At 42.4% G+C, this 14,506-nt stretch overlaps 1 protein-coding gene across 1 annotated transcript in view; it reads left to right on the top strand.

Annotated features, from left to right (window-relative positions):
* Positions 1–13,527, top strand: part of COL4A4 (collagen type IV alpha 4 chain) — a 65,569-nt gene extending 52,042 nt beyond the window's left edge. The window contains exons 39-46 of the mRNA XM_054074549.1: positions 388–495; positions 1,341–1,496; positions 2,061–2,159; positions 3,299–3,430; positions 4,073–4,189; positions 4,934–5,122; positions 7,247–7,533; positions 8,146–13,527. Of these exons, the coding sequence (XP_053930524.1) occupies positions 388–495; positions 1,341–1,496; positions 2,061–2,159; positions 3,299–3,430; positions 4,073–4,189; positions 4,934–5,122; positions 7,247–7,533; positions 8,146–8,409 (1,352 nt within the window). The 3' untranslated portion in view covers positions 8,410–13,527. The remainder of the gene's footprint in view (positions 1–387; positions 496–1,340; positions 1,497–2,060; positions 2,160–3,298; positions 3,431–4,072; positions 4,190–4,933; positions 5,123–7,246; positions 7,534–8,145) is intronic.
* Positions 13,528–14,506: the final 979 nt, after the last annotated feature.

Here is a 14,506-nt window from a genome sequence, read left to right as displayed (position 1 = left end):
CTCACTTTTGCTAGGAACAATCTATGAATATTTATCCTGTCCCACGCATAACAATTTCATCGTCCCCACTCAGCTTACATTTTTACCATTTCTCCCATTGTTAGAATTCAGGAGAGGGTGGCTGTTTGTGGAAAGATGCATTCTTTAGTTTAAGCAGATTGTACAGGAAGAAAAAAAATGAAATTAAACGAAATTAAAATTTTGAGAAAGATAATAAATATTTTCACTCCTTCAGAATGTCTTCATTAACCCAATTGTTGGTACTTTTGTTCCCTCTGTGACTTCACATATCTGCATTCTTTTAGTCAGTAACTTTTTTCTGCAATCTAACAAAACCTCAGTTGTTTTTTGTTTTGTTTTGTTTGTTTGTGAAATGTGATCCCTTAGGTAGAAGAGGACCTGTTGGACCCACTGGACCTATGGGAAGATCTCCTGATAGTGCTTCTCCTGGTCACCCAGGGGATCAGGGACCACCTGGTTTAGATGGCATGAGAGGTATTAAAACCAAAAATATACAATCTGAACCTGTAAAAAGCCCCTGAGGCTGCTAGGAGTCACTGGATTGCTCTCCAAGGAGCATAAGGAATAAAGAACCAAACAATAGCTCAATGAACACTAAATGGATGACCAGAGCAGGGATGAAATGCAGATCTCCAGGTTCAGTTTTCTGGCATATACGGTAATTCTGTACACATTCTGCTGCTACAACAGATCTTAGTTTCCACAGAAGCAAACAGAAATGACTGGCCTGTCATCCTAGCAAGAAGGATAAAACATGTTATCCAGAAGCCTGCTATGGTTAGTAAGCCCACAAAAAGCTTTCCAATCTAAATCCAGCCCTAGGAAAGCTAAAGCTGGCGACTCTTTTGTAAGCATTTATGTAGACCTCACTTCTGTTACAAGCAGGCATTGTCAAGGGATCCAGTCAGTTCCTATAGAATCTGGTCCTCAAATGGAGCTCTTTCAAGTTATTCTTACCCTTTACAATATTACCTGAACCCTTCCTTGCCAGCAGGCAGACTTACTTCCTACTGGGAAATAGGGAATGGGGAGTGGAAGTGCAAACAACACTCTTGTAAAGAAGTGGTGTCTCAATGCGCGCAACAGTAACTGTCTGCCTTTTGCTTGCACAGAATCGGCATAGGTTTGGGAGCTGTTCCTATTATTGTCTTCCTTACAATGCTTTGGACAAGGGCTAATGCTAATATTCCCAAAACCACACAGGGGCTGTCCTACATCCCAGGGAAAAATAAACAAGAGCAAAAATTCCAATGGAACATGGTTATTTTTAGATGTTTACACTTCGTGCCTATGTTAAGAATAATGTTCTTTTACGACAGGTCACCCTGGGAATCCTGGTCCTCCTGGAGAGACTATCTTTGTGCGTGGAGATCCAGGGGATATTGGTAACCGAGGAGCACCAGGTAATCCTGGGCTGCGAGGGCAACAAGGAGCCAGAGGTCCTCCAGGCAATCAAGGAAGAAGAGGCCCAAAGGGTATGATCCGACGTGTTTTTAACCAGCGTGTGCACTTATGCCTCACCCTGTGCAGCTGTGCTTTGGGCACAGGGATTGCCATTAGAGACCGAGCCAGACAGAAGGGCTACGCTGGGCGCTTCATAGCTCTGCCCTGTTACCTACAGAGCAGTGTGCCAGATAAAGCAAACCTTAACCACTCTCCAGGGGTCTGGAGAAACTGCAGAAGGTGCAGATGTGTTTGAACTAACACAGAGTCTCAGATCTGCCCCATATCAATAGCTCTGGGCTTTCAACAGATTTAGTTTGAAAACAGGCATCTACATATCTGCTTCTTCCACACGTTGTAGAGAAGTCCTGTTGATACCAATCCCTTCCAATCTCTACAAAAAGAAAAATAATATTCAGTTCAAGACGAAGGAGAAAAGAGGAAAATGTGCATTTCTTCCTGGGATACAACAGAGCTGAGCGTCCCAAGCATTGAGAGTTGAGTTGAGAGTTCCACGCATTTTTTGTTCATCTTATTTATGTGTTCACCTTCTTGGAATGCAACCACATGTAACTGCACAACTGTTTTCTTTTCAGGTCCTATGGGAATCCATGGCCCACAGGGTCCACCTGGTGCTATAGGACAACCAGGAGACCAAGGTTTTCAAGGAAAACCTGGTCGCAGAGGTCCCACAGGTACTTATGAAGCTGTTGTTCATTGTCACTGAATTGTAACCATATTCTTTCTATTCATATATAATCTTACTAATGTTTACTTGCATTCAGACAATGTAAACAAGCTCAGAAAACAAAACTTAATTGATTTCTTATTTAAGTCATGTGAAGATTTCTGAACTATATTTGTTTCTAATGTCACTTCATGTAGTTCTCATTCCATTCTTTCATTTACATGCCTGAAATTTGTTTCCACAACGGCCACAATCTGCTTTCCATTTTTCAAATCCTTCAGGTTTCATAGGTAAGTTCATGACTGTTGATTATTGTTCTTTTTGCGTGGGCTTCCTTCTATATAGATACATTCCACTCTGATCAGAAGGTATTCTTGGCTTGGTTGCCAGACATAGCAGATACTGCTACAACAACATAGTTCTATTAGATTTATCACACAAATAGCTGGCACTTCCAAAGAGACCAGTATTGTGATTATGCCATATTGAGAAATCTCATGCTATGATGTCAATTAGACTTCAACGCATTTATTTCAATTTATAATTTGGGGTTTGGTTGTAACTCGAGATGCTTTCTAACCAAAAACTTAGTGAAAGCTTGAACCTAACACTGGATTACTACCAACACCGAACTCTTAATCTGACTAAATTAATCCAATTCTGATCTTGTTCTAAAATGTAAATAGCTAATAGCTCCCAGTAACTTGCAACACGTGAAATGTAGCCTTTGATTTTTATGATTATAATTATTTTAATGGACATTGTGGGTGAGCTTTGGTGTGCTTTTTGATGGGTTTACAGCCACAGAATGGGCAAAGTACTGCTAAGGTGCTTGCGCTGAAGTTGGGTATGCTTTAGGCTTCAACTTAAATCAAGTTTGGGGCTGATTAAGACAGAAACTGTACACCAAGTATTTGAAACGTATCAGCTAGCACACACTTGCTAACACATGCTTGCCATGCTGTTAAACGCTGTGCTAAAAGACAAAGAGCAAAATTTAAAGCAGTGAGACTCAATAATTCAAGATTTTTAAATATTTAAAGTATGCATTTGAATAACAAAACCAGCTAACAGTTACGTTGATTTTTAACATAGGAGCTATTAACCAATCTTCTGTCTAATTTACTTTCCTATTACACATTCTAGGTGACCCTGGTGAACCAGGAAAAACAGATGATTCATGTCCTACAATCCCAGGACCTCCTGGGGATGCGGGGCAAAGAGGAGACGATGGCTCTGTAGGATTACCAGGGCCTATAGGCCACCCTGGACCCCAAGGTAATCTTGTGTTTTGAAAGCTTGGATGCCTATTTTAGCCACTCATGGTTATCTGCTCATGTGTAAAAACGCACGTACGTGAGAAATTTAAAAAGGTGAGGCCATTGGGAGCCTAAAAATGTTTTTATTCTTCCCCAGTGGATGCAGTCCTACTCTGCAGTCCCTCCCTGCTCTCTTTAAGTACTTTAATGTAGGCATTACTTCACAAGAAGTTCAGTACATGTTTAAAGATACTGTTGAATTGAGTCCTAAAAGATGAAGGCCTACAATAGCATAATTTATAACTCATTACACGGTACAGATACTGATGGAAATTCTGTAAGAGGCTTGTCATGATGATGTTTGTTAGTGCTTTGATTTCAACTGTAAGTCACACAAGTTCTATAGGGAGGACATAAAAGCTTCTCAGCAGTTGCTGTTACTGAAGTCATGCCTCTGAGCTACCCCTGTGGTCACAAGGTGAATGAGCTGTAAAGAGAATTCCCAGCAGAAAGTAGTTCTGCACCTCCCTGTCCTGAAGCAACATTTTTTGGTGGTGTCAGTTCTGCGGACTGGCCCTTGGTCTGCTCTCTATCTTTGGACAATACAGAACCTTTAAATGCAGCCACACCAAAGGAAAGTGCACGCTTTGTGTTTGTCTAGGTAGAAAAGGTGAAGAAGGGTCGTGTGGCCTCCCGGGTCAGGATGGCTTACCTGGGCCACCTGGACCACCAGGTGACCAAGGGAACAGAGGGGAGCAAGGATTCGCTGGGCCACAAGGTAAGAACGGGACACGGCTTTTGGGGTAGAGATGTGTGAGGTGACGTACAGACTTGAGTTTAATCTCTTCTCCCCCAATTCATACATGGACACATCCACCTCTAGCCTGAGGTACCATGACATTTCTTTCCCCCTGTCAGTTCAAGCACTAACAGTAACAGTTGTGAATAATTTCATCACCCATAAAAAGACCTGTTGGAAGAAAATTTATCTCAGCATCCATTATTAAACTGAAAGGCAATTAACCACATGTGCTCAAATGCCATACATCAATAGGTACAGGTTTCTGAGACAGGGCTAATGGTGCAAATGTCTGTGAGTAATTAAAATTGTATTTTAACCGTGACTGCTGTTTAATAAATAAACGGTTTAATACATATGCGAGGAAAGGGCATCAACTGTTACTGCAGGGATTCAGACTCAGTCCAGACAAGTCATCCTGGTAAGTCTGAGAAATCATTGCTCACCTCAGTTCATTTCTTAACCCATACTGCACAGGACAGAGGCACAATAGAAAAGCCAATTATCAAGCATTCAGAGGCAATCTAGTTTATTTCTTTCCCGTAAGAAGGATAGCATGAGTCTACTGGTGTCCTTTTTGTGGCAATTGTATTGCCTGTGAAATTGTATTATATTCAGTCAGGAACCCCTTGCTGAACACTTAACCACTGTAGAAGATAAAAGTTCAGAATAGATGTGTGTTCATACAAATAAATGTCTTTTACCTTTCCTCCCGTGTACAAGGTCCACCTGGCCAGACTGGTATCCCAGGACCACCAGGCCCCCATATTAGATCTGCAAGTGGATTCTTGCTTGTCCTTCACAGTCAGTCAGACAGAGAACCGCTCTGTCCACAGGGAATGCCAAAATTATGGACTGGCTACAGTCTGTTGTACCTGGAAGGACAAGAAAAAGCGCATAATCAGGATCTCGGTATGTACTGTAGGACGTAATCCCTCTCCAGTTATGGTATATAGATTAAAAAACTCAAATGGAGCACACTATGGAATCAATTACTTACTGTCTAACCACTCAAAACCAATTTACACTGATTGTAATGACCTTGGTTGTGCTGCTCTATGATGTGACATGTTTAACACACCTTTCTGCTGCTATGCAGTTGAACGAAAAAAAGCATTTCTGCCTTTAAGTAATTGTGAATAGAATTTGGAGAGATGAGTGGTTCATTTCTGTCATCCTGGCGAGTCATTGTGACCTGGCTTTGAACTCACCAGAGGGATTTTCCTGTATCAGGAATTTTATTTGGCCGCTCTGAAATAACTCCCTGAAGGATTTCTCCTTTGTGCTGTAGAGACTGCTTGGGAAAAAGAGCTGAGTAAGTCAGGTGGTTACAGTTGGACAGTCGTAAGCTTTACAAGTAAAATTATGCATCATGTGTACAGCAGAACTGTCTGCTTATAAGAGTCAGAAGCTAATATTCTTTGGAAAAAAAAGACAGCTGTTTTTCTCCCAATGACCACTCCTTTTGAAGTCTTGAGTCATTTCTTCTGTGTGATCTACAATTCTGACTACAATCAGCTGGCTAAATCTGCCTCCAGACTCACAGCCTGAAAAAGCGACGGGCAGTGATTTGACAGAAGAAATTTCATAAATTCTTATTGACTTCACAAGAGGCAGAGAAGTCTCCTTGCAGGAAAGATCAAGAATCTAATAAACTGGACAAAAAAAAGAAGTGTTTAAAAGAGCAATAAGGAGAGATATTTTTAGTATGGTGGTGGTGTTTTGAAATGTTTTCACTATTGAGCATTTGACATTTCCCTGGAGAGCCAGCTGGTAAGAGTGTCTGACAGCAACAGTGAATATACGAGTCAAAGAAAATTAAGTTCTTGCTTCCTGTGACCAGTTCTTTTTGCAGGTGCTTTTCCTTATTCGGGCTACTCCAGATCCTTTCCTGGTACTGGAATGGAATATTATCAGTGATAAACAAAACCGGCTTCTGTGTAGAAAAGTCACACGTCTTATAAGAAGGCATTAGGGTTTGGGGCATCACAAAAAGAATACGTCACACACAAATTCAGGGCAAAACACATATATAGTCACTATTATTGTTAACTAAATAAGTCATCATGGAACTGTTTTAAAGTTGGTCTGGAGAAAGAACTTGACCTATGCAGTATGCTGAGGCATGCACTGGTCACTTCTAAATACCCAGTGGTGTCTGCCTGATGAGAGTATTGCAGCATTGGCTCTGCAAAGTCACTCAGTCCCTTTATTTCTAGAAGGCAGGAGAGCAGCTGCTGAGATTTCAGCTTACTGCACTGGTACCAAGGGCTTGTCAAACTTCACAAACACTTCCTGTTTATCAGCACTGGCATTTGGTTTCTCACTGCTCTGAATGAGTTTGTAAATAGCTCCTCTCCTTTTAAACCAGCCCCCACCTCTTGCCTAATTTATTTTTCAGTGTTGGCACAGCTAAGAAATTTGTTATAATAACTGTTTCCCATGGTGATGAGCTACATCACGTTTAAATACCCGATTGTGACACAATTAAATATTATTGGCCAAAGAAGATACTTACAGAATCATAGAATGGCTTGTGTTGGAAGGGACCTTAAAGTCTATCCAGTTCCAACCGTTGCCATGGGCAGGTTCACCTCCCACCGGATCAGGCTGCTCAAAGCCCCATCCAACCTGGCCTTGAACACCTCCAGGGATGGAGCAGCCACAGCTTCCCTGGGCAACCTGGGCCAGTGTCTCACTACCCTCAGCATGAAGAATTTCTTCCTAATGTCTAATCTAAATCTTCCCCCTTCCAATTTAAAGCCATTCTTCCTCATCCTACCACTCCACGCCCTTCTAAAAAGTCCCTTCCCAGCTTTCTTGTAGGCAACTCGGTATTTTATATTGGTATCAAAAGTTTCTGTTTTCAATATAACCATCCCTTTTGGTAAAGGGCCTGGGAGATTTCAGATCTATGAATTACATAACTCCTGTTGAGAAATACAGTTTTGCAGCAGCACTGGCCAGAACTCTGTTTTCAACTTAGCTAGAAAAAAGGAATTACTCCAGATTTTCATCATTTGTTATTATTTTCAGGTCTGGCAGGATCTTGCCTTCCTGTGTTTAATACCATGCCTTTTGCCTACTGTAACATCAACCAAGTTTGCTACTATGCCAGTCGAAACGACAAGTCCTACTGGTTGTCAAGTGCTGCTCCTTTACCAATGGCACCGCTCTCTGAAGAGGAAATCCAACCGTATATCAGCAGGTGTGCTGTGTGCGAGGCCCCAGCCCAAGTGGTTGCAGTTCACAGCCAGGATCAGTCAATTCCTCCCTGCCCAGTGAACTGGAGGAGTCTCTGGATTGGATATTCTTTCTTGATGGTAAGAGCCTGGGCACCTGCGCCTATATCAGTTTCTTTCACACCACTTGTGTGTTCTAAAGTTACAAAGATTTTTAGCTCCAAAAAGTAACCTACCCAATGTCTAGCAAATATTAAAAAAGGAGAATTCACACAAAGAAACAGGGCAAGGGTTACTTCCAAATTGCAGAACTTGGCTGTAGCTACAAATACTGAAGTTGTAGGCTTAAGCTACATCTTGCCTACAATTACAAAGATTTTGCTTGCTTGTCTTCAATAAACAATGGGATTTTCATGTAGAAAGACACACTTTTCAGAATTCAGGAGTTGGGTCTTTTTAACACCATCCTCTATGTTCATCTGCATCAGTTTAGGTAACAGCATTGTTTAGAATTGACCCAGATTACTCTTTCCTCTGGTTTGATAAACACCAGAAAAAATAAGTGACTGGTTTTGGACCTTTGAGATTAACTCACTGCAAAGCGAGTGGTTTTCTCCAGCAGAGGAGGCCACTTCCAACTTTAATTCACCAAGAATAGCACAGTTAAAGGGAATAAAGTCAGAAATAGACAGTTTAACACAGTTTACCTGTTTTTCACGTGCAGTTCTCATGTCCTTTTGTTGTTCTTGCCAGCACACTGGATCTGGTGATCAGGGTGGTGGACAGTCCCTTATGTCACCTGGAAGTTGCCTAGAAGACTTCAGATCAGCACCATTCATTGAATGTCAGGGTCAGCGGGGAACGTGCCAATTTTTTGCTAACGAATACAGTTTCTGGCTAACGACTGTGATGCCTGAATTGCAGTTTGCATCAGCCCCCCTGTCAGGAACTCTTAAAGAAGGACAAGAGCAGAGGAAAAAAATCAGTAGGTGCCAGGTATGCCTGAAACACGGCTAATGTGCAAACCAAAACTGAACAGCTAGAGGGAGACCTGAATAAGGATGAACAACATGCTAAGATACTATTTTATAATATTAAACAGTATTGAATATTCAAATGTATTTGAAAGTGTGCGACGCTGCTCTTTTTGTTAGAATGGATGGATAAAAGTGAGAGATGAAAGATCTGTTGAGCCTCATCCACCCACATACACACATCTACAGGGAGTAAAATCTAGTGTAAATCACTTGAATTTAAAGAAACGAAACACTGGAGCCCAGAAACCGTACCTGTTGTGCAAGAAAATGGATTCACTGTTAGAAATAGCACTTGCAACAGGAAGGGCATATGCATTTATATGGCATATTATAAACATTTATCCCTATACAGAAGTGCAAACAGAGATGTGTTCAAGCGCTGTAGCTGAATTTCCCTCGCTAAAGAAACTCACACATGCTGTTTCTGATGGAAGGAGAAAATGTAATTGGCAAAAAAGCACCGTAATAAAAACAACGGAGATGAAAGTCTTTTACCATTGCAGTGCTGATCCAAACTGCAAAAGAAGTGGTAACTGGGCTTTCATAAGAAATAAAAAAGTTGCAAATCCATTTAACAGCAGATTATGTAAGAAAGTAAAATTAGCTGAGGTAAGTCCTTAAAAGCTCTATTTATATTCACAATTAATTTATAAGAGCAGTTGAAGTAAATTATTAAGCTTGGTCCAGGTAGCTGAAGAAACAAAGAAAGTAGTCCCTAATATTAATTAAAAAGAAATAGTAGCATGGTGACAAAATGGGTGAACTTATCTGAGTGACGAATAGAAAGCATCATTAGGACAACTGTCTAAACTTGAAGCTAATAAGTTTTGTTCATTTTTTTTCCTTGTCTTTTGTAAATACACAGCACAGAAAAAGAACTATTATTTATAGTATCATAGCTCTAGAGATGCTTTTTATTTTTTAAAGCATTAATTATTAAAGAGCTTTTAAGCTAAAGCATAAATCACCATTTATAAAAGTTAAAACCCATCTATACCCCCTTGATTCTTCTATAAATCCAGAAGTATTAAATGTACATTTGAATCATGGTGAAGACTGAAAACAGAGATTGCAAATGGAGGATTCATCATGTGTAGAAGGGCCACAAACACTCCTTTTACCACTTAAATTAGCTATGTTTTACCAAAATGGAATAAAATGTTTTCTCCAGCACTTTTCTATTTGTGTTCACTGAGAGGTGCCCCCAGCAAAGGGATTTTCAAGGAAACAGAGATCCATGTCCAAGAGTCCTAATGCAAAGAAAACTCCCTCTGAAGCCATCACGAGTCAACAGGCTGATCAGACAATTTAAAAGTTGGATACACAAACTCAAAGATCAGGAAGGACAGACATTCCAGTCTCAGTCAGCACGAAGTAAAACAGTCAGAGGGTAAAGTCCATTCCAGTGTGAATACATCAGGCTGTGCAACTTCCTTCTGACAAAACCAACCAAACCCCTCTGATCAGCTGTGCTTACTTACACACAGCAATGAACTCTCTGGCTCTTCCGCCTGGGAAAGGGTCAGGAGCCTCCCTGGAGTACATCCCGGTTCCCACCTGTCTCAGGCACATTTCCCTCTTGGTCCTAGTGGCCCACTGGGACACGGTACACCTCTTGGTTTACTCTTCAGCCATCCCACCTGCGTGCTTTGGACCTGGCACACCTCACTGCCTTTGGAGGGACAAATCCCTACTGTTAAACTGTATAGAATAATTTAATCCCCTCCTGCCTCAGACGGTATCCCCCACAGGGGCAAGACTGGCTTTCTGGTTTGAAGCATAAACCGTCATCTCTGTTCTGCAAGGTGCTGAGTAGCTTCAGAGCTACCTCCTGCGAGAAAGCAGCAGGTGGAGAAGAGCACTGTGCCATAGTCCCATCTTCTTTAAGGTGCGCAGACCCCGTTTCCAAAAAGGCCACAGCTAAAACCACAACGGGCTGGTGGATTCAGCTTATATTCACAGCAGCAAATGCCCTGCTTCCTCAGGTGGTGCCCCCGTTTCCTCTGTGGATTTTGGTAATTCCACATTGAGATCTCATTTATGAGCTCTTCCTGACAGGACTCACCAGCTGCTCCATTGCTCATTTGCTGCCTCTGTTCGTGTTAGGAGCTCTCCGGAGAAAGGTGGTTGCTTTGCTGGAAGTGTTTACACAGCGGGACCGACTGCACTTTGGTGAAAAATGAAATAGAACCTCAAACGCTGTGTTAGCGCAAATTTTGTCGTAATAAGACAAGATGAAGTAAGATGGAAAAAAAATGTGATTTTGGAATGGGATCTGTGTTCACCTAACGTGAACAAGTACACCAAAACACCTTAAAAACCATCAGAGAGTATCAACAAAAAATAAGACCTGATAATCTAACAGATTTCCTGGTGTTTTACCATCTTCCTCTTCTGCTTGATTTGAAAACATCGTGTAACCCAACCATGCTTGTCTGTTATTTTGACGCAGAGTTTTTGTGCCTGTGCCAGTTACATTTTACCGTGTTCTATAAAAACATATTATACAGGAGATGTGCTTATAAGCTACCCCAGATAGGTTAAATATTTAATAGGTGTGCAAATTCCCGCTTCATGCTCAGCTGACTCTAAGGCATTTGTCAGAAACATTGTATTAATTCAAAATGAAATTGTAGATAAATGGCTTAATATCACAAAGCAAATAAGCCCGACCAAAGCATAAGCAGCACATGCTTCAATTCTGCCAGCATTTGTCCAGTGACTGCAAGCAGAAAAATAATTGGTAAATTATTCATAGGGGTCCTAATTATAAATAATGTGTGAAAAGGAATAGCTGGAACTGTTCGTGAGTAAAAACACTCCTAAAGGCAACAGCCTCATGCTGGTCCTTACAGTCCAAATCACCCTTCTTATTACATTCAAGACCTTTGGATCTTGCATAGGCCCAGTAAAGAAGCGAATTTTGTCCTAGATGTCAGGCAGGATATTTACTAGCAACACAGATGATTATGCTGGCTGCACTTGGGGTCACTGGAATCGGAGCCCCATGGGGTGAGCTGCCCTGGAATTCAATTCGGAACTGATGTTTTACAGTGAGGAGATTCCCTCGCCCACTGCCCCAGCAAAGCGTGGCATCTGTGTGTCTGTAGGGAGCACGGACGGTGCCTGGCTCCAACTCACAGCAAATCCTCAGGGCAGCTGGCAGACTCTACTCTCTCCTTCACATCCCTCCGGATCAGGATTTCTGGAAGATAAGCAGCGGAAAATAAATACTGCACAGCTTGAGTCCTGATCTGCTGTGAAGAAAAGGGCTCTTTTTGCTTCATCTGCTGATCTTTGTAAAACAACAGTGGAGATGCAAAGGCCTAACAGGGAAAATGCCTTCCGAACGGAATTTCATCTTTTGGTGCGTACAAAGGATGGCAGAAGAGAGAGACTAAAGTCAAACTGAACATGGGCATCATTGTAAAAGCGGTATTTTAAAAGAGTACTTTAAATTCACTTGTGTGCGGTAGAATTCCTGGATTTGAAGCCCACAATTCCCATTCCAACCACGGCTACTGGGATGAGGTAACAGAAAAGAGGCTTGGACTGCAGGCAGAAGGTTTTGAGCTGGAACCTGCGAGCTGTCCTTCCTACAAAAGCCCTGTCTTTCCATAGGGATTCCCACTGCTCCCACCCCCTGCTTGCCGGGTGCTCTTGTGTCAGCACCATCCGTGCCCAGGAGCTGCTCAACCTCTGTGGCGAGCTGGTCCTGGCAGGCAGCCCAGCAACTTCCCTGCTGCTTCCCCCACTTCAGACAGGACAGGAGAGAAAATGGGAGGAAAAGAGCAAGGAAACTCTTGGAAATTACAAGGAAATGACTGCCAAGCGCTGCTGTGGGCTGAACAGACTCAGCTCAGGGAATTCAACTGAATTTATTGCCACAGTTAGCATAAATATTCAATTACTGATCCAGGTTTTGGGAAACAAGCTAGCAAACCTTGAAACAGCTTTCCTCCCACTCCCCCAGCCTCAGCTTCCCTCCAGGCTCCTCCTGCCCCACTCATTATTGCTGCAGGTTCCACTCAGCCCCTTCACTGTGGCAAAAGGTGGTTCAAAGCCTTGGCGGAGGTTGAGTTGGCTTCTGGGTACCAAAAGTTCTCTGTGCTGTGTCTTCCTTCTTGCTCTTTTCCTTCGCCCCAACACTGGTCCTCCATGGGCTGCAGCCCTTTTGAGGGATTACCTGCTCCAGCACGGGTCCTCCAAGGGCTCCAGTCCCTTCAGGGCTGTGCCTGTTCTGCTGTGGAGCTCCGCAGTCACCTCCCGACCTTGGATTGCTCAGATCGGAAAACTGCTTAAAGACTCATTCCCAGAATCATATTGTTATGTGCAGCAAGTTTAAGCAAAACTGTTCCAGGAATTCTTCCAGGGTAAACTCTTAACCAAACAACTCGTTCCTACTTTGGCTGGTTCATAAGCACCAGAGAAACAAAGCAAGTATCAAATCAGTTGAAACCCACAGGATTCCTATAGTCCATACATTTTTTTTGCCTGTGTTTAAGGCAAATTGAACAAACCTTTTATCCATCAACTCAAGCTGTTGTTTACTTGCTCGGAAAAGATTCCCCCCTAAAGTTTTAAAGTACAATATTGAGGTAAAACTATACGTGATGCACATCACTGCCTCATCCTCCCCGCCCATGGCTAGAGATTGCCAGTTTACAATGCCTGCGCAGGCTCTCTAGCACAGCATGCAAGGCCACAACATCAGCCCTCGCTGGTTATCCAAGTATAACCACGATTCAAACTCGGGGAACCATAAAAATCACAGAATGGTTTGGGTTGGAATGAACCTTAAAGATCATTCAGTTCCACCCCCCCATGCCATGGGCAAGGACACCTCCCACATAGAATCATAGGAAACAAACTCCCTGTTGTTCCACATGGACCACTGTAAACAACATCACTTTACACTGACATCTCAGACTGTAGCTGGGTCCTTTTTGGCTCTTACAAGCAATCCTTAAATAACTGAATTTAATTCAATGCTACCAGAGAAAAAGGTGCAAAGATGAGGACTCCACTTCTAACACTTACCAGGTATTGGAATTGCCTGGGAAAGAAAATAAAAAAAAAAACCAAACACAAACCACATTCAAGAGCATGGGAAAGATTCATAATGGGGTTCAGTTGTCAGCAAGAAAAAGGATGGCTACAAAGCCAGGTGTGAAGAGGAGCAGTTGGGCAGGGACAGAGCTGCCCAAAAAAACCATAAAAAAATTCTGACACCACCACCAGTGAAAACTTCCCAGCAGGTGAAGTAATCAGGGATTTATTTCATGACTGGATCCTATTTTGGAAACCGGCATTTTAAACCAAGCAAACAACAAAACCAGCTGCTGGATTCTGCCTCCCCTTAACCAGCTGGAAAACCAGCCAAGGTGGAGAGAAAACCACCATCACCCTCCAAATACATCATGCTCCATATTCATACTTAACAGCTTTCCCATTTCTACTCACTTCATCCAGGTGTTCCAGGAGATTCCACTTCAATTAGAGTTACTTCAGAAGTGTAAATTGGGAAACAATTCTACATTTATCATTGTAGAATGAATGTACAAAACAATTAAGATTAGTCAAAAAAATGTAGATCGTCTCCAGCACCCACCACTCCGCACAGCAAATCTCACCTTGTGCCTGACCACACCAAGCTCACTGCTGCTCAGCAGACACCAGGCAGGGGCTTCAGGGCATTTGAAGCTCCATGTATTTCCATGTTTTCCACAGATTCAGTGAAGCAGAAGTGCAAAACACAGACAAAACTCTAACCGATTCCTAAACAAACACAAGCAGTGAGGTCCCATGCTAATGAACAGCCACGGCGTATTTATCCCTGGGTGTATATGGAAAGACTTGGGAAGAAGCACTTGGGTCCCAAACCAACATCACGTTCAGCTTGGTAAAACAAAGCTTTAGGAAACAGAAAAGCAAGGTCTTCCTCAGAGTTTATAGTCTTCCATGCACTGATCACCTGTCCGACTCTTGTTGTGGACAGCTCAGCACAATGGAGACAGAGGCATTCTCATTAGAAATTAAGCTGTCCCAGAGGCAGAGAACCACTAATTCTGATGGGA

Source organism: Cuculus canorus, chromosome 9 (genome assembly GCF_017976375.1).
Source record: "Cuculus canorus isolate bCucCan1 chromosome 9, bCucCan1.pri, whole genome shotgun sequence".
NCBI lineage: Eukaryota > Metazoa > Chordata > Aves > Cuculiformes > Cuculidae > Cuculus > Cuculus canorus.
Note: the sequence above shows the minus strand (reverse complement) of the source record. Positions and strands in the feature narration are given on the sequence as shown.